Raw genomic sequence first — 26307 nt, 5'->3', positions numbered from 1 at the left:
TCTTGCCACCTTAATCCTGATCTTTGCATCTGGAAGACATAGGATGAGACACGGCCGAAGACTTCTTTCCTTTGGAGGCATCTAGTTTCACAATGCCAGACCCTCCAAGTGTCCCTCTTCTCCAGGGAAAGTCGCAGATTTACAGAAGCTGCCCCAGTGTCTGATTTCATCCTGGAATGTCTCAGTTTTCCTTAGGACGTCCCTAAGGAATGAACAATTTCGTTGGAGAAACGTTGGAGGGTATGGAGTTATGCAACCCCCGAGCCAAGGAGGTAAGTAACTATACAACTTTAAGAACACATCTGAAGGCAGCCGTGAATAGGGAAGGTTTTTTTTAATGTTTAATGTTTTATTATGTTTTTATACATGTTGGAAGCCACCCAGAGTGGCCGGGGCAACACAGTGAGATGGGCGGAGTCTTCGTCGTCATCTTCTTCTTCCAATAGGATGTCCCTATTTTCACTGAAGAAATGTTGGGGGGCATAGAAGCCTGAGATCAGAACAGTATTAGCCCATTTTCTGAAGCACTCCATGTAATAAGTAACGCAGTACCACAAACCCAGCTCCACATGTCAGAGATTGGCAGGCCTGTTGCTTCAACCTCAGTAAGACAACATTAAACTTTTAGCTTTCTTTTAACGTTTAGAATTTAAACTGTATTTGAGCTCTTCCTCTTTCTCTCTGTACAGTGTGCCAGAATATAAGATGCAATCCTATTACCTGAGAGGAGGCCACATTGAACTAAATGGGACTTACTTTTGAGTTGACATTATTGTGCCATTAATTAAAATAGCACAACAACATTCCTTTGCTTGTATCAAATGCTACACACAAAGGAGTCCTCTCATACAATGGGACTTCCTCTCCCTCTCCTCTCCCCACAGTCAAAATCTGCTCCATCCCTTTGAAACAGATTTTGAGGTGACTATGAGGAGAGGTCAGGGAATCTCTGCTATGCAAATAGAAGTCTGTTGCACTGCAAGGTGAGCTGCACTGGATATAACTCCCAATTTCTGAAAACCTACTCATTTAAGTAAAGTTGAGGCCATATTTAACAAGGAATAAGCCACAAGGGGGGTTGCATGTTGTTAAAATATTGCATTCCCAACCTGTCTCCAAAACTATTTTTTCATGGAGCATCACAAAAGTGCTTGTTTTGTTACTTCTGATTGGCTGGGATGGCACAAATGACCTGGACAGGAAGCACAGCTTGAGGCTAAATGGTCTTTACCTGTCCTTATCAGCATCCATAAGCAGCCAGTTCTGGATGGCTACATAACACAGTTGATGTCATTACATCCAAGATTCCCAACTGACTGGCATCACTTGCTGAGGATTAAAACACAGACAAAATGGCCACTGAAGCTGCAGGAGGGGCTGGCAGTGGCTGCAAACAGTAATGAGCAACACTGGAAAAGGTAGGTTTAAGGAAACAAACTACTTTCAAGTGGCTAACCTAACCTGGAATTGCTTAGTTTTGTCTGTTTTGTGCTCTTAGTATACCTGTTAAAAGTGTTATACAAAAAGTCCCAAATAAATAAAGAGTACACATAATTTGGTAAAGCATACTGATTCCTTTTAAAACTGGGTATGTTTTCTGTCTATCTTTTTGTTATGATTGTGAAACTCACAAATAAATCAAATGTCTTGCTATTAACTGCATCACTTTCTTTTAATTTTTTGAGCTGGAGAAGCATTATACACAAACCAGGTCCTTTGCAGTCTTTTGTTTAAAGATTTCTCAATAAATAAAACAAACAATAAACAATAAGGAAGAGGCCGGTTAAAGCAAAACAATAAGGGAGGTGGTGCTGGATGCAAAAAGAGAAAAAAGGTGTATTCCAGGCTTCCTTGATGAAAAAGAAATGTGCAGAATTTAGAAAGTTTGCTTTTCTAAAGAGCCTTGGTCCAGTTTTTGACATTACTTTATACAACATGATTTTAATTAAACTATTCACACAAAAATACAGAGATAATTTGAAATCCAAATCAATGGATTCCTCATTAATGTGTTCCTGATTTTTTTTTAAAAAAATGTAAAACACACATGCTCTCTCTCTCTCTCTCTCTCTCTCACACACACACACACACACACACACAAGCTCCAGCAAGTAAACACAAAGTTGAATAGCCTCTTTGTGTTTTAGTTTTGTCTCGGGGAGAGATGTAGCAACATTTCAAACCCATTAGCTTTGGTGCTGCGTTTCTGGTCTCTCTAAATGCTCTGCAGGAGCTCAAGGGGAGGCGAAATCAAGTGGTTCCTTTAGACCAGTTCTCTTGAGGTTGTTAAGGTTTCACAAGCTACAAACATGGATGCATTTCAGCTCCACTCCAGTCTCCAGAAGTGGACAGTCTAGGGAAAAAGAAAGAAAAATATATTACTGTTGGATGCATCCCGGTGTTGTGTTCTCTGGTTCCTCGTTTCTTTCCTAAGGTCACAATTCAACACTAGGACACGTTTGTGCCTAGAAAAGGGAGAAGGGAAATGCTGTTAGAGTTGTATTAACACACGTGTCACAGAGAAGACATGCGACTAGCAGCAACGCTTCCCTCCCAACTGCATCAGTCACACAAAAAAGAAATATGGAGACGAGCCAGAAAGGGACACCATTTAAGGGGAGCAGAGTATTTCAATGAAATGTTCACTTCTGAAAATTAGGAAGTATAAGAAAGTACAGTGGTACCTCGGATTACAGACACTTCGGGTTACGGACTCCGCTAACCAGGAAGTGGTTGCTCCAGGTTAAGAACTTTGCCCTAGGATAAGAACGGAAATCGCGCAGCAGCGGCGGCAGAAGCCCCATTAGCGAAGGCACACCTCAGGTTAAGAACCGTTTCAGGTTAAGAACAGACCTCTGGAACGAATTAAGTTCCTAACCCGAGGTACCACTGTATCTACACCTACTGATCTTTTTTTTTTCCTTTTTTTCTAAATCAAAGTTAAGGAACTCTGGGAGGCTGAGCAAATTACCTGCTTAACCCTCTCCCCCCACCTGGAGTCTGTACTGGACTTGACTCTTTTTATTCTATGTGTTTTTATTATTATTATTTTAAACAAAGTAATAATAACACAGGTAGAAATAAAAATAAAAATGTGCACCCCGCCCTGAGACCACTATCCATCGTAACTATCCAATCTCTCAAAATTTCAACACCTCTTGCGATGGTTTAACCCTTCTCTGTTTTAACAGTACAAATTCTACAAATATCTTCCACATTTCCTCAAAATCATTCCTCCTCTCCAAATTCCCCATCTTACCTTAATTTATCATTAAATAACCAATGTTATTTGAACTCTTATTCTTTCCATAAACTAAAGGTAAAGGTAAAGGTACCCCTGCCCGTACGGGCCAGTCTTGACAGACTCTGGGGTTGTGCGCCCATCTCACTTAAGAGGCCAGGGGCCAGCGCTGTCCGGAGACACTTCCGGGTCACGTGGCCAGCGTGACATCGCTGCTCTGGCGAGCCAGAGCCGCACACGGAAACGCCGTTTACCTTCCCGCTGGTAAGCGGTCCCTATTTATCTACTTGCACCTGGAGGTGCTTTCGAACTGCTAGGTTGGCAGGCGCTGGGACCGAGCAGCGGGAGCGCACCCCGCCGCAGGAATTCGAACCGCCGACCTTTCGATCGGCAAGTCCTAGGCGCTGAGGCTTTAACCCACAGCGCCACCTGCGTCCCTTACAGCCAGACTAAGATTTGCTTTTACTGAGCTGCGTTTTCAAGCTATTCCCTCCTCCGTCCTATACAGATGATATAACAGGGTACCCCTTTTGCTTCTATTTGTTTTGATTCAGATTTGTCATGGTAATTGGCTAGTACAATAAAGTTATTTTGATTGATATAATAATATAAAATATATAATAATGATAATGATGATGAAGATCATCATCTTCTTTAATACTTTTTCTGTTTGCTTTTTTCTTACTCCCTCTCAATCCCTATTTCCTTTTCTGCCCTTTTTTTAAAGATTGCAAATGTGCAGCCAGGGACTGCCTTGTTTCAATTGACTGTATATAAGCTGCTCTTGGAGCCTTTTCCACCCAAGAGCAGGTTCTAAATGCTTCTAAATAAAATAAATAATCCACGTAGGCATTTGAGTTTGCAGGGATTCCGTGAGATTGCACAAGTTCTGCACAACTTGGTACTGGGTAATCCTGTAATCACTTGCATAATGCTTAACAGGATTTCTGTTTTCTGCTGTCTGCTGGCAGCTTGCAAATTCAGAACGCAAACCAGATTTGTGTCCTCATCAACAGGAAGCATCTCAGTGCACGGATCTTATATTTGGGGGAGTTCATTAATCTGAGCCAGGCTATGGAGTTCCTCATCAGGCAAATCCTGAAGCCGGGCTACGGAACCTGTGCTTGCTGTTGGACTCCAAATCCCAGCAGTCCCAGCCAGCATGGCCGGTGGCCAGCGAGGATGGGAGGTGCAGTTGAGCAGCTTCTAGAGGCCACCAGGCTGCCCCCCCCCCTGCTCTACAGCCTGTGTTGCTTCTTGCGTGTATATCCCACCAGCTCAAGGTGGTGTGCATGGTTCTTCCCTTCCTCATTTAATCCTCACAATAACCCTGTGAGGTAGGGTAAGCTGAGAGGAAGTGACTAGTCCAAGGTCACCCAGTGAGCTTCGCAGCTAAGCAGAGATTCGAACCTTGGTCTCCCCGCTCCTAGTCTGACACTCTAACCACTACACCATGCTGGCTCTCTATCCCAAGGAGATGTAAATTATTATTATTTGACCAGAGAAGCAGAATTCTGCTCCTTGTGATAGAGTTGCTATTTCTGGGCAGAAATCGCTTTCACATCTGGGAAATTCCAAACATATGGCAGGCCATTTTGGAAGTGTAGATTTTGGCAAATTTCCTTAAAATCAAATCACGGCAACTATCATATTCTTGAATGGCATAATTTACGTGGGTTTCCATCCTAAATTTCTCCTCTTTCAAGTGGGAGGGGCACTTTTCCCAAGGAAAAGACTTGCAAGTGTCACAGGTGGGAAGGGGAGTCAGGTAAGCCTAGTGTGTGCATGTACTTCATTCATAGAGGCAGCCCTTGTCTCTGCTGTTCACATGACAAGTCAAGGAGGAGGAGCCGCTGCCACCAAAGGACCCTGAATTCCTGCCTATCCTCACATACTGGAAATTCTGGTTGCCCACCCACAGACTTCTGATTTTTCTCCTGGCATTGCTGCCCAAGCCGTCTGAGATTCTGAAGATGCTGGATTGGGTGCATGGTCCACATTCTGCACTCCTAGTTCTCCCTGTCCCTAGTTGCATGGAATCCTGGAATGCACACACAGCTCTGCCCTTCCTGGGAGGATAATTTATTAGTGCATCAGCCTTTCAGACATGACATGAGACCTCCTTTTAAGGGCAGGGCAAGACTGACTCAGCTCAATGGTAAATATGTACAATCACTTCCTCCCACAAAGGAAAGCTTCCATTTCGGCTCCTTCCCCACTGCTCCCCACTCAGATCCCCCCCACCCCCGCATCTCAGATATTATTTATCTAATTACAGTGACATTCTGCAGAAAAGCCAGGGCTTGGCATTCAGCCCTGGAGTACTTTGAAGATCTTCAAAGCTTGGCAGTGCCTATGCAGAGCAGTGAGCTCAAATACAGATGCAAGTATTGCAAAAGGCATCAGCAGAAAGAAAACACGCTCACACACATCCCAAACCGTAATCAGTTCTGCAATCTGTATCACATGTGCTCAGAAATGCTCTCCTTTTATTCTAAGATTAAATGGATCAGTGTTGATGTCTGATGCTTGGGCTGGCTGCTTTAAAGAAGATTTAAGAAATTATAAAAAGTGATGTAAAATATACATTTTTTGTGTAAAGACTCGGCTGGGTATTTTAAAGCAAAATGTAAAATTCATCACACTGTTTCTCTTGTTCCTGCTTCCCACCAGCAACAAGCAGGCCTTGTTGGCCACACTCCAGGACTTGCAGGGTGGGTCCCAGAAAACCCCCAGGCTCAGCCCTCAGCACCTCTGGCTAAAGCCAAGAGACACTCATGTCTGAAACCTTGCAGAGCTGCTGCCAGGCAGTCTAAACAATTGCGAGCTAGATGGACCAATGGACACTTCTCCTACCACACAGTGTTACCTCGGGTTACATACGCTTCAGGTTACATCGCTAACCCAGAAATAGTGCTTCAGGTTAAGAACTTTGCTTCAGGGTGAGAACAGAAATCGTGCTCAGGCAGTGCAGCAGCAGCAGGAGGCCCCATTAGCTAAAATGGTGCTACAGTTTCAGGTTAAGAACGGACCTCTGGAACAAATTAAGTTCTTAACCCAAGGTACCACTGTCTTTGCATATTATCTTTGAATACTTACAAAAAGCTTGGCCTATCACTCAACATACAAAAAACCAAAGTGCTGCACCAGCAAGTACAAAATGACCCCTCTGCAGCGCCACAAATCCAACTCAGTGGTGTAACATTTGAAAATGCTGATCACTTCTCCTACCTAGGCAGTTATCTTTCCACAAGGGACAACACTGATGCCAAAATCCAGCACTGCCTGAGCTCTGTGAGTGCGGCTTTCTCCCAATTGAAGTGCAGAGTGTTTGAGGACCGGGACATTTTCAGGGAAACCAAAATGCTTGTTTACAAATCTGTTGTACTACCAACCTTACTATATGCTTGTGAAACATGGACCACTTATAAACGCCATCTCCAACTCCTCGAAAGATTCCATCAACAGTGTCTCTGAAAAATTTTACACATCACTTGGGAAGACAGGTGAACTAATATCAGTATACTGGAAGAAGCAAAGATCACCAGTGCTGAAGCAATGATTCTTCAACATCAACTTTGTTGGACTGGTCATGTTGTGCAGATGCCTGATGATCATTTTCGAAAGCAGCTACTCTATTCCGAACTTAAAAATGGAAAGCGTAATGCTGATAGTCAACAAAAGAGGTTTAAAGACTGTCTCAAGGCAAACTTTTAAAAATGTAGTATAAACACTGACAACTGGGAAACACTGGTCTGTGAGCGCTCCAATTGGAGAACAGTCTTTACCAAAGGTGTCATGGGCTTTGAAGACACTCAAACTCAGGACGCAAGGGAGAAACGTGCTAAGAGGAAGGCACGCCTGGCAAATCCACACCGTGATCAACTCCCGCCCGGAAATTAATGTCCCCACTGTGGAAGGACATGTGGATCCAGAATTGGCCTCCACAGTCACTTACAAACTCACTGTTAAAACCGTGTTTATGGAAGACAATCTTACTTGGCTACGAGTGATCGCCAAAGAAGAAGAAGAAAAAGATTTCAAAAAGAAAAAACCAGGTCACCCCAAAAGTTGCTGAGCTATATTTTTTCTGATTAACTTGCCTGAGATCCAGAACAAAGTAGTGCCTTTCGGAAATTCCTCCCGGGTGTCAATTCCGCCTTTGAAATCTCAGTAATGTCCAGGAAAATCCGGACATATGGCAGCCCTATACCATATCTTCGGATATTGTTCCAATGAAAACAGGGACTTCCTAAGAAAAAGTGGGACATTCTGGGATCAGATCAGAAACCAGGATGGCTTCTGTAAATCTGGACTGTCCCTGGAAAATAGGACACTGGGTAATCCTGTAATCTGGGAGGGTCTGTTCTAAAGTTCACCTGGCCATAGGCCTGCAGGTAGTTAAAATGAAATAAAAATGATTAAACACACCCACCCACACCACCACCGTAACTTGTTCCCCGGAACTTTTTCTTTTTGTTTGACAAGCATATCCAGGCATTTAATGTTAACATGTAATATTGATAAGCAGATTTAGTAAGTTTAAGGCTTAAAATTACTGATTTTATTTTACCTTTTTGATGATTTTTTAATGTATTGTGTACATTAATTTTAATGTTGGCTTTTATTAGTATTTTAAATCAGGTTTTAAGACTTTATTTCAAACCACATAGAGATCTCCTAGTAGCAGTGTATAAGTTTTGTTAAATAAAATCCGCCTGAAAATGTAGAAGATACTGAGGCTTTGGGCATATGTGCTTGTGGAAAGGAAGTCCACGCCTTTCGTAAGGCCTGCAGAGTGAAGATGCAGCCTGAGACCAAGTGAAATATCATGGCTCCCTTCTGTTTCCTCTCTCTGTTACAGCTCCATGAAATATTTTACAAAAGGTACAAGACCAGGCAGTTTGTTAGTGCCCTAACATATTTGTTTTTTAACTGCTGAACTGAAGCTTGATTAAGCAAAATCTCTCTTCAGATTTTCCATACATTTGATATTTTCCCACCAACAATATAGTGCAATTTGAATGTAGATAACTCCAAAATAAAGACATGCTTTCTTGAGAACGGGCACACGGCTGCCATACAGCAAAACAGCAATACAGAACTAACTCAACAGATTTTTCATCAGAAACAGCTGCTGTAAGAGGGTAAGTCACTGCTGCTCCAACTTTGGAATGTCATTCACTTTTAATCCACGGTCCTTCTATGAATGCTTTCAAATCTATTTATATATTGGCAAAGAAATGAAATAGTGCTAATCTTGTGAAGTAGCTAAGGCTGCAATTCGATCCATACTTACGGGTGATTAAATGTTATTTATTCTTTGGTATATTTATCAAAACACACACACACCAATAAATTAATTTTAGAAAGAGGCAAGATTAGACGTGGAAACACAAGCCATTATTTTTTAAAACCAGGACTCCTTGCCCTCTTTCTTCCTGCCCCACATGGGGCTGGGTTTCCTCCTCCTCTGCTCTCCAGCGGCAGCCATGGGGAGGCCATGGGGTCCTTCACAGCCATCACTGCCACTGCTGCCGCCGCTCAGGACAAGCACTGGCTCATCCTCCCTGCAGAGCTTGGTGGTGGTGGCAGTGCTGGGGGGGGGAAATAGGGACCTTCTGGAATCCAGTCGGAAGCCAGGATGGCTTTCATAGAACTGTCCCTGGAAAACAGGGACACTTGGAGGAGATGCTCTTTCTGACTCTGTCCTGCGCCCACCCAGCCAATGAAGGCAAATAGCCAATAGTTAATTCTTTACTGACAAACACAACAGCTCCTAAGGTGTCCTGGATAGGTACCCCCTGCCCGTACGGGCCAGTCTTGACAGACTCTGGGGTTGTGCGCCCATCTCACTTAAGAGGCCAGGGGCCAGCGCTGTCCGGAGACACTTCCGGGTCACGTGGCCAGCGTGACATCGCTGCTCTGGCGAGCCAGAGCCGCACACGGAAACGCCGTTTACCTTCCCACTGGTAAGCGGTCCCTATTTATCTACTTGCACCCGGAGGTGCTTTCGAACTGCTAGGTTGGCAGGCGCTGGGACCGAGCAGCGGGAGCGCACCCCGCCGCAGGGATTCGAACTGCCGACCTTTCGATCGGCAAGCCCTAGGCGCTGAGGCTTTAACCCTTCCCACTGGTAAGCGGTCCCTATTTATCTACTTGCACCCGGAGGTGCTTTCGAACTGCTAGGTTGGCAGGCGCTGGGACCGAGCAGCGGGAGCGCACCCCACTGCAGGGATTCGAACCGCCGACCTTTCGATCGGTAAGTCCTAGACGCTGAGGCTTTAACCCACAGCGCCACCTGCGTCCCAAGGTGTCCTGGATACACACACACAAATGCTTCTAGTGCCCACTGAGCCGGCCTTCCCTTTTCCAGGTTTGTCCCTGTGGAGAAACTGAAGCAACCGTGGGACCACACAATTCTCCCCGGCTTATGTACCCTCGTCTGACAGAGTGCATGCACCCAACCCGATACTTCTGCCTGGAAGTCATCACTACTCTTCCCTCTTCAAGCCCCTCCTGGTTCTAGGAGACAGAAGGGGATTTGGGCAGGCCGCTCCTCACCTGAACAACCTCGTTCTCTGCTTCTGACCCATCCTGTGCCCCCTCTTCTGCCTCTGACTGCTCAGACCCTTCCTCTCCCCCTTGCCCTGGCACCAAACCCCATAAATTGCTGGTGCCCTTGCCTCTGCCACCCACACATCAGAGCCCTGCCAGTCCCTGTCAGACTCCAACCACATGGCGGAGCTGAGGTAACAAAGAGCTTGTTCCTGTTGGTTCTGCTGGACCTCTCAGTGGCCTTTCCTTCTGGACCACTTAGCAACTTAGTATCATAGAATTGTAGAGCCTGCATGCAAAATATGAGAAAGTATAGAATGTAAAACTAATTGATATTAAAACAAGAGTATAACTTAAAGAGTGTGAGATGTAATCCATTGGTGCATTCCTTATTTCCCTAGAGTGGGCACAGGCAGGGGGACATCCAGTCAGTGTAACGTCCTCTTCCACTGGTCTGGAGCATCCTCCCCCTGCATGTGACCTGGGAGATGGGCATGGCTCTGGCTGACTCCAGAAAAGAGCCAAGTCATGCAGCCATTTTCTCAGTCTCTTGTCCAGTTTACTTTTGTCTTTCTATTGTCTTGTTACTGTTCTTTTGCTGCCATGCTGCTCTCCTGCAGCCATTTTGTTATCTAAATGTAATTTTGCTGTCTGCTGGCTCTCAGCCAGCAGCACATGAGCTCAATCTCCATATGAGATGAACTCACTGTTACTTTGTGTAGCTATCAAGTCAAGTCTGCCTTTCAGGGATCAAATTGTGAACTGAAATGGGACTAAACATTTTGTTACTTTACTCAGAAAGACTCTTGTATCTTTATTCTTTTAAGAGAATAAAGAAAGGGGACACCAGGAATAATCTTAACTAAGAGATTCAAATGAATCTGCCAACTAGCTTCCACCTGTATTGAGGGCAATCTGCTCTGCTACGTCACTTACTAGCACGAGTGAAGGAAGGATAATACTTTTTCAATATATCCTTTCCTACTATCCTTAACATTCCCACAAAGAGACAATTAAAAACAACAAGAAATGAGCAGCACCAAGTAGCTTGAGGACCAATTTTTAATGTGATACCAGAAAACCTTAAACCTTATATCAGAGGCAGAAGCACTGACCATCCTGCCATCCATAATCAGGTTGTGAGGAATGAGGCTTTAGACTCTCAAGAGACAAGGAAGTTTGAAATTCCTTTCTTGCAAAATTGATGTCTGAAGAAACTTACATTAAGGTTTGCATCTGCCTGAAACCATTTTCACTTTAAAATCCTATGAGATGATTGTCTTGTGTCTGACGTATTTTGTTCTAGAAGATCACAAACTGATTTTAAGACTTGATGGATTACAACAAGTATGCAAGCTCTTCATATCTTAGATTATGGAACTCCTCTTCATCCAAATGGGCGTCTTGAAATGCTGCTGAAAGTGTTTTGATTTTAGAATGGCCCAGACTGTGCCAACTGTGAAAACAGATGAAAGGCAGCACATGATGCTTAAAGGGTTGCTCTTGCATGTTTTTTTATGTCACGTATGAACACCACTAATGAGAGAGAAGGGCTTCAGAAGAAGAAAATCAATTGACCCTTTGAGCCAGTGTAGGTTTACTCTGACATTTAAAGCTCTCGTTCAAAGTGTTGTTTTATTTTCTTCTGAAGCCCTTGCACAATATTGGGCAATTAGGCTCCTCCCATATCCTCCCATGTTCCTTCTTCTCTTCCACTATGAAACACTTTTAAGGGCCAAACTGGAGATTGCACATATACTGTATGCTATATTAGCAGAGTGAATTGTTCAAAGCATTTCTTCCAAAGTCAGAAAGCCTCATTAGATAAAACCCTATTATTACCAATCATATAGTGTGTGACCCTTCCCTGAATAGCAATGAGCAAAAATTCAAATAGAATTGTATAATGAAAACCTTACATGCTCTGTTCCAATTTCCACTTTTCAGATTCCATTTTCTATCAGCTAATTTGTTGCTTTTGCACACACTCAGAAAGTGCATAGCCTGACGTCCTACACACACCAGCAGATCAAAGATGACTGCAGTCTTTCCAAGTACAGTGAAATTTCAGCTAACAGCACACGCAGGTCTTTAGAAACTCCTGCCCCAGGGTCACGCAGCTGACAAAATAGCAAATGAATTAGAATATTCTTTGGGATGTGAATTTTAAATGTTTGCTGGAATATTTTATTTGGTGAAAGGAAGTGATGGGGCACTGACATTGTGCTGCTCAGGACCCCTGCCAGACTCGAATGAAAGGAGAAAGCACATTCTTCTGTTCTAACCAGTATCTTTTGATACCTTTCTCAAAACAGTGGGTCAGGAAAGCCATGTGAGACCTGATCCCCTTGGTGGGTGGGCTCAGCTGCCGCCGCCCTCCAGCTCCTTCCAAGGTGGGACTAGCTTTGCTGCCTTCAGCTAAGCAGGACCAGGGCCCTACAGTGGCTGAGCAGTGCCAGGAAAGAGCCACTAGGTGTGAGCAAAGGTAAAATGGCAAGGCCTTTTGGATTGTGAGTCCAGCCACAGCATTTCTGAAACACTGTGAAAATAAAATATGAATAGTGATGGCATTTTGTATGTTCATTGATTATGAGAATCCCAGTGAAAGAAATGCTCTGCTTAATGAATTATCCCACTAGAACATCCTTGCCTATAAGAAAGCTTTTATCTGCAACCCATTGAAGTAGCTAGCATCCTTTGAAACCCTGTGAATGTGTGTTTTGGAGCAGCTGAGATTGGGAATGAGAGTCCTGACAGGATCAATAGGGAGTGAGACTTCTGTGTTATTCATCATTATCATAAACCTTATTGCACTAACCAAAGGCTGTGGCATCATCCAAAAACATCGATATTATTGTTGTGGTTGTGGTTGTTTAGTCGTTTAGTGGTGTCCGCATCTTTGTGACCCCCTGGACCAGAGCACGCCAGGCCCTCCTGTCTTCCACTGCCTCCCGCAGTTTGGTCAAACTCATGCTGGTAGCTTCAAGAACACTGTCCAACCATCTCGTCTTCTGTCGTCCCCTTCTCTTTGTGCCCTCCATCTTTCCCAACATCAGGGTCTTTTCCAGGGAGTCTTCTCTTCTCATCAGGTGGCCAAAGTATTGGAGCCTCAGCTTCACGATCTGTCCTTCCAGTGAGCACTCAAGGTTGATTTCCTTAAGAATGAATAAATTTGATCTTCTTGCAGTCCACGGGACTCTCTTTTATCTCTTTGTGCTACACTTGTCATTACTTGAATCTCCAGGTCTGGCAACCAAAGCTGAGGGAGAATTAAGAACTACGGAACTCACTGCTACAGGATATAATGGGCAGCCACTGGCTTACAAATGACAAATGAACGGAGGCTGAATCTGCCACTGGCTACTGGCTTGATGGCACATGGAACCTGCATGTTCAGAGGAGGAAGCCTCTTGGGAGGAGAGGCTTTTGGGGCTCACAGAGGCTTCTGTGAAAAGCAGGATGCCAGAATAAATGGGCCCTTCATCTGACCCATTATTACATTCTTCAGCCGACACCCACCAGGGAAACAAAACAAAAAACATTTCTTGTGAGAAGGGGTGTTAGTGAATGTTAGAATAAAGTATCCTTCCTCTTCAGATGGAGCTGGACTATATAATTTTTAAGTCTTTAAAATCCTAGCAATGGGGGAGGAGGGAGGCATGGGTTTGTTTTGTTTTTGTTCTTATTAGGTATTTAGTGTTTTTATTTTATATTTGTATGCTGTGAACTGGATGAAGGGTGGTATACAAAATTAAGAAATAATAATTTGAAAATTCTGTGATTTACCATATAACTCATGGGATGATCATGGAATCTTAGAGCCGGAAGGAATCCCAGGGGTCATCTAGTCCAAGCCCCTGCAAGGCAGGAATCTCAGCTAAGGCATCCAGGGCAGATGGCATCCAACCTCTGCTTAAAAACCTCCAAGGAAGGAGAGTCCAAAACTTCCTGAAGGAGACTGTTTCACTGTCAACCAGTTCTTGCTGTCAGAAAATGTTTCCATATGTTTAGTCGGAATCTCCTTTCTTGTAACTTGGAGCTATTGGTTCGAGTCCTACCATTCAGAGCAGGAGAAAACAAGCTGGCTCCACCTTCCATGTGACAGCCCTTCTTTTCCAGGCTAAATATACCCAGCTCCTTCAACCGATCTTCATAAGGCTTAGTTTCCAGACCTTGATCATATTGGTTGCCCTCCTCTCCAGCTTGTCAACATCCTTCTTCAATTGTGGTGCCCAGAATTGGACACAGTATTCCAGATGTGGTCTGACCAAGGCAGAGGAGAGTGGGACTATTACTTCCCTTGATCTGGACGCTATACTTCTATTGATGCAGCCTAGAATAGCATTAGCTCTTTTTGCTTCTGCATCACACTGTTGACTCATGTTAAGCTTGTGGTCCACCAGGAGCCCTAGATCCTTTTCACATGTACTGCTAGGAAGCCAGGTGTCGTGATCCCCCATCCTATATTTATGCTTCTGTTTTACACAAAGTGTGTCTGGGGTGGGGTGGGGGGTGTAATCATAAACTAGCAGAGAACTCTTGGGTTGGTGGGGGAGGTTTTCTTTTGTAAAAGGTAAAGGTACCCCTGCCCGTACGGGCCAGTCGTGTCCGACTCTAGGGTTGTGCTCCTATCTCACTTAAGAGGCCGGGGGCCAGCGCTGTCCGGAGACACTTCCGGGTCACGTGGCCAACGTGACGAAGCTGCTCTGGCGAGCCAGCACCAGCGCAGCACACGGAAACGCCATTTACCTTTCCGCTATAAAGCGGTACCTATTTATCTACTTGCACTTAAGGGTGCTTTCGAACTGCTAGGTGGGCAGGAGCTGGGACCGAACGACGGGAGCTCACCCCACCGCGGGGACTCGAACCGCCGACCATACGATCGGCAAGTCCTAGGCGCTGAGGTTTTACCCACAGCGCCACCCGCATCCCTCTTTTGTCCCTCTTTTTTCTTTTGTAAAGGTAAAGGTAAAGGTACCCCTGCCCGTACGGGCCAGTCTTGACAGACTCTGGGGTTGTGCGCCCATCTCACTTAAGAGGCCAGGGGCCAGCGCTGTCCGGAGACACTTCCGGGTCACGTGGCCAGCGTGACATCGCTGCTCTGGCCAGAGCCAGAGCCGCACACGGAAACGCCGTTTACCTTCCCGCTGGTAAGCGGTCCCTATTTATCTACTTGCACCCGGAGGTGCTTTCGAACTGCTAGGTTGGCAGGCGCTGGGACCGAGCAGCGGGAGTGCACCCCGCCGCAGGGATTCGAACCGCTGACCTTTTGATCGGCAAGTCCTAGGCGCTGAGGCTTTAACCCACAGCGCCACCTGCGTCCCTGGGTAAAAGATAGCGCAACTACTGTAAAAATAATAAGCTGGTATAATTAAATTCTGAAATAAATATGCATCTGGGAATGGTGGTATGTTAGATTGAGCTGCAAGCAAATAGTACAGCAAGCCCGAGCAGAGGTGCCTACAGGCCTCCCATAGTCCACTGAGGAAATCTTGAGAGCCCTTTCCTGCGGTTGAACAATATGGGATAGAGGCATAGGCGATGCTGAGCAGGGGGAGGAAGGGAAGGGAAATGGCAAGGCTATTTTTATTGAAGCTCTCTTATTTTAGGATCCAAGCCCAATTTTGGGTAGGTTGCTCCTCCATCAGCAGCACCCCTCATATTGTTCAGAAAGGTCCTTTACTCTCCAGAAAAGCTTTTCAAGAATTAAAAGTTTTGTTGAAAGAGGAGGGTCTTCAGTAGGTGCCAACATGTCCCCAATGGCATGACAGATAAAATACTGGAAGAGTAAAATGTACTTTTTCTCAGTCTCAGGAATATAATTCAAAGTGTTAAAGATATACAGAATCATTTAGAGTTGTGGTGGGGAACCTGGGGCCCTCTAGAAGTTGCTGGACTACAACTCCCATGGGTTAGGCTGTTGGGGATGATGGGAGTTGGAGTCTAGCAACATCTGAAAGGCCACCGGTTCCCTATCTCTGGTTTTGAGGCAAAGGGTACTATTTCAGGGTGGTGGGAAGGAGACAATATTTACTTTCTGTATATGAAATGAACATGTTGACCAGAAATAGTGGTGGCCCTTCAGCTTGAAATGAAGGCAGTGATCTCTTCTCTAACTCAGCAGCTCTTCTGAGTACAATATAGTTAATTTCTGTTGGGAATCACAGGCAATTATATTAACAGTAGTAGTTGCACGTAGCCCCTAAGATTTCACAAACAGAATTAGGGAGACCCCTCTAACATACCCAGTGCTTTTTTTCTGGTTGCTATGCAGGGGTACGCATACCCCTAAACATTTTGTGAATCTTTGTACTTCTGTCCATTTACTGTATTTATTTTTCCTGATTTGAACTATAAAATAGTGATTTTCTGGAGTCAAAATGAGAGTACCCCTAAACATTTTTTTTTTAGAAAAAAGCACTGAACATACCTATCATAATACCAATATTAGTACCTGAGACCTCCCTGCTTTCTTTGCTACCGATTTCAGAAGGCTCTGTTCTGTATTCTGTATGCTTAGTAATGACTTATCCAACACTGGCTTGAAAGACAAGAAGGTTTTGCTAAAAGTGACACTAGAGTATCATACCATAGTTGTCTGTTGTCAAATGGAGCTTTAGCAGCTTGTGAAATGAGAGCGTGCATGCTATGCTACCTAAACTTTTTTTTTGGGGGGGGGGGTTGTTTACCTGTTTACCTGCATGTCAGAGGCAAAATGCATCTCCCTCACTCCAACATTTTCTAGAGACCCCAAGGAAGAAGTTGAGCTTTTATAACTTTAATAAACAAGGCAATCCCCAAAAGCAACAATAGTGATAAAATATGGACAATTATTTACTGCTGGGACAGATTCCAGGAAATGGGGTGTATCCCTGGCAAACAGGGAGAGTTGGATTGCGTGAGTAGAAGGAACAGTTAAATTATTCAAAATGAACTAAAAATCCAGCCAAAGTTATGGACATCATAGATGATAAATCAGACTATGCTAATTGTTTCTTCCCCCCTTTCTATTAAGAGCTTTCCTTGTTTCCTGTGCGTGGACAGGTCCCTCGGGACAAGGAAGGAAAGATGAAGTCTTAGCTGCTAAGTTTTTATCGTTCTTGGTGTGTGTATCTGGCATTTTATGAATTGTATTTTTGCATGTGATTTGGTTGTTCAGAATTATTCATTTGTTGCAACTGAGGAGTGTGATTTTGTTTTATTGTTTGCTGAAATGTTATTATCTTGTAATGTTATAAGCAAAAGGGATTGCTGGATTTTGTTAAACTTGTTTCTAGGTATATTGTGACTTGTTACAGAATGGCACTCTGATTTTGCTGTGCATGGTGTCACATTTCTGCATCAGTTTGCTAACTTTTTTAAGCAATGAAAATTATTTAGCATTTTAGTGTGCATTTCTCACAATACACACATTTTTTATGCAATTTTCTCTAGCATAACACATTTTGAAAGCTATTTTCACATTTTGTGCATAATTTCCTGTAATATACACATTTTTATTCACATATTTGGTTGCAGAACTGCATTGCAAAATTTGAAGATGTGTGGATTTCAAAGATAGCTGTGTTTCTGTTGATGTATTGTACCTAATACAAATCTTAAAATGAGAATTCCCCCCTCAAGTAATTCATATATTATTTGCAAGTAATTTATACATTTCAAAAGTATGATTTCTCTGCCCTGTTCCATCATTTTTACAACTGTCTAAGTTTCAGTCTTTTGCAACTTCTTTGACTCAAAATCCAGTCAAACGGCGTGTACTGTATTATCTGCAAATTACTGCTCATCTCACCATTAAATTAACATTTCCCATTCCATTTTCTGTGCTAAAAGAGCCTGGGCAAGTGAAGAGAAAGGAGGTGGGGAATATATCCCCGTGCAAATCAATTGCCTAGAGTAATATAATAGGCTCTTGGAAGATGGTGAAAATCATTTTATTTTCCAAAAGTTATTCCAGATTCTATTTGTGTAAAATACAATCAGGTTCTGTTGCAAGACCCTCAGAAGCAGAGCTCCTGGTCAACCTATGCCAAATACGATCACCTGTTGTTGTTGTTGCATTGCCTTTCTCGAAGTGAATTACAAGCATATGCTACAAACAGCTAGAGACAGTTTTAAAAGCAATTGTTTGGAGCGATTAGCTGACAGCTCAACATGGTTTGCTGCACAAACTCCTTGCACCACAGTCCTAAGTGCCTGTCAAGCTTCCCTTTGGGTTCCCCGGGACTCCTTCCCCTCTCGCTGGGTTAAGGCGGAGCAAGCGAAAGTCGTTTGCAAATGACAAAACTCCTACTCATGCCAGCTGGAGGAGGATCAAATCCCGACCTACTATTATTGACTTGAGGGAATGCCTTCTACAAAATACTGAGATTTATCTGTTCAGATTTGCTGGCATGGCTTTAGTGCAGTGGGAATTGAAGATACTTGGGGAAATAATTCAATGGCTGGTAAAATATTCCTGCATAAAGAAGACATCATAATCCCATAACATTTTAGGATATAAGGAACTGCTAGTTGAGAACTAGTGGAAATCACAGATGTTGATACCCATGGCTATGAATCTGGACTAGTGCTTTTACAAGGATATTTGTTTTTGTTTTAAAAAACATGTGGGATAACATTGAACGAAGTAAGCTTGATTGTAATATTCTTTCAAGATCAAATCAATATTACTTTGTCATGGGGTCCCTAAAAGGTGTGGGGCCCATAGGCCAGTACCCACTTCTGCCTATTTGGTAATGTTGTGCCTTCAAGTTCAGATTTTCAAATATTAAGACTTTCATATCCATTGAAGTTATTGTATGAGTTTCCAGAGTAAAACCCAACACACAAACTTTTTTTCTTTCAGTGTGGATATGCCCCCAAATTAAATCATTTGGAATAAATTATTTTCAATTCTTGAGGGCCGTATAGAGATATATTAAGTTACACAGAACATGGATAAAAACTTTTTAAAAATTAGAAGAAATTCAAGACCTGGTATCAAGTTGGTTTCAGTATCATCAAGTAAATGAGCTATTTAAGAAGGATGTGTTAAATGGTTTTATGGAAAAAAGATCTGACTTAAAAATGGGGCTGCTTGAGAGTAATGAAAAACTGATTTCTAAAATTTATAAAATCACTAGAATAAAGATGAAATCTTTAAGTCAACAATGATATAATGGGCTAAAGACTTATTGATATGGCTTCTTGGGAGAAGTTATGGGGAAATGATATAAAATTTACTGCTTGTTATACACTTAAAGAAAACCATCTTAAAATGATGTACAGGTAGTATTTAATGTCAAATAACCTGGCTAAGATGTACAAAAGTGTGTCAAGTAAATGTTGGAAATATGAGCAGACAGATGAGTCATTCCTCCATATGTGGTGGACATGTGAAAAAGCAAAAGGCTTTTGGGAAATGATATATGATGAAATGAAGAACATCTTTATATGGGCTGTTCCCAAAAAACTAGAAGCTTTCCTTATAGGTATAATAGGGATGGAGGTTCTATAGAAGATAACTAAATTATGCGTGTATGTGACAAGAACAGCTAGAATATTATGCACAGAAATGGAAAGGAGAGACGGTTCCAATGGAGGAGGAGGGGCTTCTGGAAGTAATGGGCTATGCAGAAATGCAAAATTTATAGAAGAATGGAGGCCATTTGCAGACTATTTTAGAAAATATTACAGTCAAATGAAATTGCAGGCAGGATTTGAGAAAAAAGCGACGGAAGAAAAATGACAAAATAACTATAATAGAGAAACTTTTTGTAATAGATAAATGTATAATGCGTCAGAAAAGGTTGGAATAAAAACACCGAGGAGGCGAGGGTGGGAAGTCAACTTATGAAACAATGTAATTATCTGATTAAAAAGTTATTGTGAAAATGTTTGAAATAATAATAATAAAGTGTGTGTGTGTGTGTGTGTGTGTAAATCTCATGAACAAATGACTAAAAATAGAATTCTAAACAAATCCAAAAGACCATTTATTGTTGTGTAATTTTTTTCCCATCTAATCAGAAAATACTTGTTTGTACTGGTAGAAAATCATGAAGCATCTTCTTCTTTTATAACGTTCTGAGAAGTGAACATGCGTAGCTCTTCCCTTTCAACAGGGAAGGAAATGGTTCCATTTAGTGTTTTACTTTAAGACGTGACTGAGAAAAGTAAGTGAGCCTAACATTTCTTGCTCAAGAGATTTCTAGGCACCCCTTTTCTTTGCACCCCAATTCAAAAATGCCTAGGTGCAACCCAGACTGGAAATCAATAATACTTATTGATTTCAGTTTCAATAAGTTGAACATACTTAACTTTGTGGATATGATGCCCTGAGTAATTAAAGCAAAAGTCTGTTCATATCTGAAGAAATAGAACTTCACGTACACTATTTCAAGCCAAGAATATCTAACTTAGTTTATAAATTGTTTAGAAACTTAAATAGATATTGAAGTAGGTAATGATGTAATGCATACTAATGTTTGTTAATACCTATTCAGAAAAATTCATTTTAGAAGTTTATAAATATATAATTATATGAACTAATCAGTCCCTGAATATTTTTAAAATATAACTGCATGAACTACATTAATGGATTTATGAAAGATTTTCTTAAAGATAAGCGGGGTGGGGAGGAACAGAATATATTTTTAGATATCGGTTATAGACTCTTTCCTGCATTTCCCCAAACCCCCCTCCGCATACAAGACATGAAGACTATAGATCAAAAATATTTTGTTAATTGTATATTAAAATTATTTATAAACTTAAAATATTAGTATATTGAACAAACATGGAGATTACCTTTTGCTCAGCACCAATATAACCCATGAAGAAACTAGTTGACTCCTCCACAATTATTAGCTGAGATTTCAGATGGGCATGCCTGCGCTGAAGGATAGTCAAAATCCACATAGTGCTGTGTAGTTAACCTAGCATGTAAATAACAGTACTGTTTTACGCTTGCTCCCTTTATTCTTCAACATGTACTCATTTTAACAGCATCAACACTTAGGAAAACAACAAGATTGTGTTGATGTTAAACACGGCCCTATACATTTTTGGTTAAAAGTAAGTTTTATAGAGTTCAGTGTAACTTACTTGCAAGTAACTATGTACTGGGTTATGTGTCACTGATTTTAAATGAGTGCGGAACTCTTCTATTTAAATCCTCAGGAATTAAATGTATCTGTGCAATATACATAAATCCTCTTAAAATTGTGAAGTGTTATTGATTCTCTTACAGTAAAGACTAGGAAACAGAAGGGAAAACTGGGTGATGGGTTTGGGGTGATGGACTGGTGATTTGCAAAATTCAGATTTGCAAAAATGCAGTTCAACTACTCAAGTACAGACTTGGTTATGTTATCCTAAAAGCTTCCTTCAATAGCATGGCAATGTGGGGAAATGTGTGATAATGGAATACTTTTGCAGTACTCAGCAGTTGGCAGTTTTGAAGCTAAGTGACACCCCAATCCACTTATCACAGTTTGGTTTTTTAAAGACTTCTCTGGGTTTTGTGTTGACAGAAGCAAGTCTCCATTCATCTATGAGACAGAGAAACCCCGGCTGGATCAATCCTCAGATTTACTTTGGTGTATTTTTCTCAAGAGACTGATTGTTGGGACAAATAACTCTGTTTACTATTTTGAATCATGGTGGGGTGGGGTGTGAATGGGACCCATCAGCATCAGCTAACCTATATTGGATCTTACCAAGATTCTGCTTTGTACTAGTTTCCAAATTGCATATTTTATTTTGGGACTGTCTCCTTTCATCTCAGCTTTTAACTTGGATGGGCAACTATTAGGTATCTATTTGCCTCCACGGTGTGAAGCAGTGTGCCTCTGAATCCCAGTTGCTGGGAATCCCAGCTGAGGAGAGGGCTGTTGCTTGCAGGCTTTCCCCATGGAAATCTGGTTGGGCACTGTGAGAACAGGATGGGCCCCTGGCCTGATCCAAGAGACTTCTTCTTAAGAATTAGTGCAGCAAAATGCACAACTTCAGAGTACCCACAAGGAGAGCTTTTAACAATGCCCAGTTATTGTTCTCACACTGTAAACCACATAACTCCCCATGCTTCAAATGGTGCATTCGCCCATCTTCCGTCATGTCAATTTTCACTCACATTTTACAGGACAAGGAGTAAGATGCACACTGAACTGTTAAACCTGTTCTACATTAAGTGAAGAGAAGATTCACAGTATGAGAATGTGCAAACTAAAGGAACAAGTCCGGTGGTATCAATTAACTTCAGGTGTACAGTGAGCCAATCTGCACATAGCAGACATTAATGTGCCATCTGAAAGAAATACAGTAAGAATGTATATCAATTATAACAGAAATTCATTAGACACCAACATTTGGGAGCTTCCAAATGGGTGCTTCTTGTGGGATGGATACTTCTCATATATGCAGGTGGGGTTTTTTGGGGGGGGGCAGCATTCACATGATGATGCCAACCTGTCCCTGCTCTGTCCCTGCAATTTAATCTGGATTCATCCCTTCTGGGGGAAACCCAGAGTAGAACATCACCACCACAACTATCGTAAGTGACCAGTTTGCAATATCTTAATGACCCATTTGCAAATTAGGCCCCCTTCTAGAAGTACCTTTTGTGTTGATAACATGAAAATAGATAGGGTAATTACATAGTATAATTGGAGCATATATTCCTACAGAAGAATTCTAGTTTGGCCTTTCCATGTTTGATTTCTACAAATGTGTGGGGCTTCCATTCTCATTTGCTTTATTTCTTTTTTATACAAGTGTCCTGTTTTGTCATAATCTGGGTCTGGAGCAAAGAACATCATATTATTAAAAGTAATATTTAAGAATAATAAGCTAAAATAACAGTTATTGTGTTGCTACATAATATCTAGAAACTGTTATAAGCACTGCATCCCCTTACTTCCTCAGCATTGACCTGCACATTCTTGTTCCACCAAAAAGCTCTTACGTTGCTTCTGAAACATGGCAGGTCCTCTAGAAGGTAATTTGTATTAATGTAAAAGCTACAATGGCTAAGAATCCCTCTCTGTGTGTGCCAAGTCCCAGATAGTATTGTGAGGTGGAATTCTAGCTTCTCACTTTCTGTCCTGATAAATTGTTCTCATTTTATTTGTTCAGACCATAAATTAGGTTTGAATAATACTCAAAATTTAAATTTCTCTACAAATGCCACAGGCTAGAAGTGAGTATATGTAAAAATGCTTCTGAAAAGAATGTTTGGAAAAGAATAATTTTTATCTGAGGCATGATGCGTTACTTACAGAAGTCCCATACTGTTACTTCACTTTTGGTATTTTTATACTCAGGAAAACATGTTAATTTTATAAACTAGAAACAGTTTTTAAAATGTGAAGATGAAATACACATTCTGTCTCTTAACATGTTTTCAAATGTACATGTCTAAAGAATGGCATAGAGGAGATTAACAAATGAAGGCTTCTATAATTTACTTCCTCTGGACTAGTACAGTTAGATTTAATAGGACTTCTTCAGAGTAAAAAGCTGTGGATTGTAGCCAAAGAACTGCTAAGTAATTGCAGACATAGTGAATTTATTGTTCCTATGACTGAATAATTAAAGCACAATCTAAACTCCAGCAAACTATGTGTCTGAGACATTTTACATCTGCTTTGGGCAAAAGCAGCAGAATATTCCCACAAAGCGGGAAGACACCCCCACCCCACCCCGGCCCTCCTTACTTAGGCTTTACAATTCATATTTATAAATGGGAAGCCAATGGATTTTGTTCCATTTTTTACATGTATCTTTGCAGCTGATACTAAAGCAAAGCCACACAAAACTAGTCCTAATTAATGTATACTTTTTATGATATAAAGTACCCAGGGCAGCAAGGTGGAGACATAGTTTCACTTAATTATTACTTATGCATCCACTTGTATATTTAATGAACAAGTCGGTTTAAAGAAACGTATTCATTTTTTCTTCTAAATACAAATAAAGCATGAGCATTCATTTCCAAAAAGGTTTACATTAGATTTTCTCTGTAATGACTGATGCCTGTGCATCTGTATAACATGGCCTTAGGTGAGATCGTAGGCTGCCAGTTGCATTCTGGTCTTTACTTGTAAATATTATAAGCAGGAAGCCTAAAAATATTGTTGTCTTCAAATAATGAATGTATCTTTCCCCACATTTTCTGCACTCTACAAATTATACGTGTCATTATAGGTTTACAGTCTGCATTTATATCTTTATAGTATTTTCTGCAAAATAGCTTTGCTATTGTTGTCCATTGGTGTTTCATTGGGTGCCCACAATGTACGAAGCATTTTACATATTTCATGTGTGCATTAGGACATATAAAATAATGTTGTGATTTACATAGCTGGGGAAAAGTGTTCACATTGTTCTGAAACAATGTAAAGTTATGAAGTGCTCAGATAATGTTCATCTCTCTCTCTCTCTCTCTCAAAATGCCTAAAATATTCCACCCCTGAAAAGAAATGAAATAAGAAAGGATTATTTTGTCTTGTAATAGATAAGGGGGGGGGGAATGGAATGAGCCTTGGGGGCTTCATTTAAGGCAGCTGGCTGGAATAGGACCCAGATCTTCAAGTAAGTGACATTAAGTTGTGGTCAAGAGAAGCAAACTGGCAAAAAAGGCTGGTTCTGTGTTTACTGTGAATATGCAGTGCGGGAGGGGGTCACAGCCCAGCAAAACAAATACTGAACATCTGTTTAACCTACAAAATTGTGCTACGACCAGAATGGAGTTGGTTGTTTAAAGAAGCACCAGCTCCTCACACTAGCTGAGTGTCAGTACAATCTCTCCCCCCACTTTTAAAATCCTTTGTAACAAATGCAGACCTGCAAAGTTCGGAATGAGGACCACACAGTTTTGCCACTCCTTCTGGAACCAAACAGCTGCATTCTATCGCGCTGTGCACGGACGTTTTTATCTGGTATGGTGAATATCACAGTTCTTTCATATAAGATGCAAAACAAATGAAAAGCGACTTGGACATGACTCTGGAGGGCCATCCGAGGGATGTTATGATTGAAAATGAATTTTCTTTTACTTTGTTTTAAGATCCTATTAGGATCAGAAGCAAATCATTCCCATGTAGTAATTGGTTTTTGAAATGTTGAGCCTATCTTGGAACTAAGCTTTAACCACACACAAAAATAAGTAGCCTTCCCAGCCTGCAGGATAGTATCAGACAAGGAGAGTTCTTTATGGATTTTGCCATGTGAAAGTCCTGTCATTCCCAGCTTACAGAGTTACAGACAATAAATCTAGGCTAGGCAAATAGCAACATGCCTAAAGGCTATCAAATCATTCCAGCTGGGATTATGACTCCACATCTCCATCCAACACATTTGCTGCATTACTCATTTGCCATCCCCACCTCCCCAAATATTTCCAAGGTACGGCATGCCACCCAAGCCTACAAGCTTTGCCCAGAGTGAAAAGAATGAGCCACATACCACTTTGGCAGTCATCCTTGGTTTTACCCTGATGTTGGCTAGTGTGAGGCAGACATTGACCAGGCTCCTTCCATCCTCCACACCGAAAAGGCGTAGCTGAGCCGCTCGTGAGCCACATAGCTGCAGCTGGTCATCTTATTGTCCATCTCATCACTCTGCAGGACCTGGTAGAGGAAGTCTATGTACCTGGCAGCAAGCTTGAGAGTCTGGATTTTACTGAGTTTGTCAGAAGGCAAGGTGGGAATGATTTTCCTCAAGGCTGCAAAAGCTTCATTGAGGGACTGAGTCCTCTGCCTCTCTCGGACATTGGCAAGGATCCGCTGGCTTTGGAGCTCCTCGTAGGACTGTGCGCTGGGGCTGGACTTCTTCCCCCGCTTGCCTGGGTTTGGGCTTCCATCTTCGCTGGATTTCTTGCTGTATCTCCTCTTCCTTCCCAGCCTCTTTGGCTGCCTCTCCAGCTCCTCTTCACTGGTCCCCAGGCTGTCCACAGGAGAAGCAGGAGGGCTAGAACTTTCTTCCATTCTTTCTGTAAGGAGGGGAGGGAGAGAGGGAAAGGAATTCTCCCCCCTCCTCAAGTGGTGGGTGTCTCTGTGTTTTTTTAAAGTGTGCTTTAAATTCCTGAGACAGAGCCTTTGGAAAAACAGGAGGGTTTTGCTGAGCAAACGTTTTCCAGGTCTCCAGAAGGGATCTAATTTCAAGGACCAGGCTGTGCAAAAATTGAGGTCTTGGAGAGAGGAAGTTATTCTAACTTTTTTGGAAACTTTAGCTGAGCTCAGTTGCTAAATAGTTGTCAGAAATGAGGGAGATGCAGGGCTGGTTTCTGATTGGACAAGCAAGCCAGTGGGAGGAAGGCATTTCCCTCAGCTAAACTTTTACAGTTTTGTGTTACACTTAGCAAAATCCTGGACATGCACCTCCAGTAAGATACAACTACAACCTTCTCCCCACATCCCAAATTTTGTATGTATATATCTGTGGCTATGTCAAACCCTCCAAATTAAGCTAATCAGAAAGGAACTGTTTGTTTATTTGCTAACATGTGTCTGCAAGCCTTTAACGAA

General features: G+C 42.1%; 1 protein-coding gene across 2 annotated transcripts; it reads right to left on the bottom strand.

Annotated features, from left to right (window-relative positions):
* Positions 1 to 321: 321 nt before the first annotated feature.
* Positions 322 to 25986, bottom strand: TWIST2 (twist family bHLH transcription factor 2). Of its 2 annotated transcripts, XR_013840656.1 has the most exons (3): positions 25247 to 25986; positions 912 to 2353; positions 322 to 869 (listed from the first exon to the last, which is right to left on the bottom strand). XR_013840656.1 is itself a non-coding variant. In XM_079983537.1 (2 exons), the coding sequence occupies exon 1, from the start codon at positions 25765 to 25767 to the stop codon at positions 25285 to 25287; it is 483 nt and encodes a 160-aa protein (XP_079839663.1). In that variant the 5' UTR covers positions 25768 to 25986; the 3' UTR covers positions 322 to 2353; positions 25247 to 25284. The 2 variants fall into 2 exon arrangements, 1 of the variants encoding a protein (XP_079839663.1); XM_079983537.1 differs by having other exon boundaries at positions 322 to 2353.
* Between the last annotated feature and the right edge of the window lie 321 nt (positions 25987 to 26307).

The sequence above is a fragment of the Podarcis cretensis genome (assembly GCF_951804945.1).
Source record: "Podarcis cretensis genome assembly, chromosome: 1".
Lineage (NCBI taxonomy): Eukaryota > Metazoa > Chordata > Lepidosauria > Squamata > Lacertidae > Podarcis > Podarcis cretensis.
Note: the sequence above shows the minus strand (reverse complement) of the source record. Positions and strands in the feature narration are given on the sequence as shown.

Bases quoted from the DNA above. Each gene is read 5' to 3' on its own strand.
- TWIST2 (XM_079983537.1), bottom strand. From the start codon at position 25,767: ATGGAAGAAAGTTCTAGCCCTCCTGCTTCTCCTGTGGACAGCCTGGGG.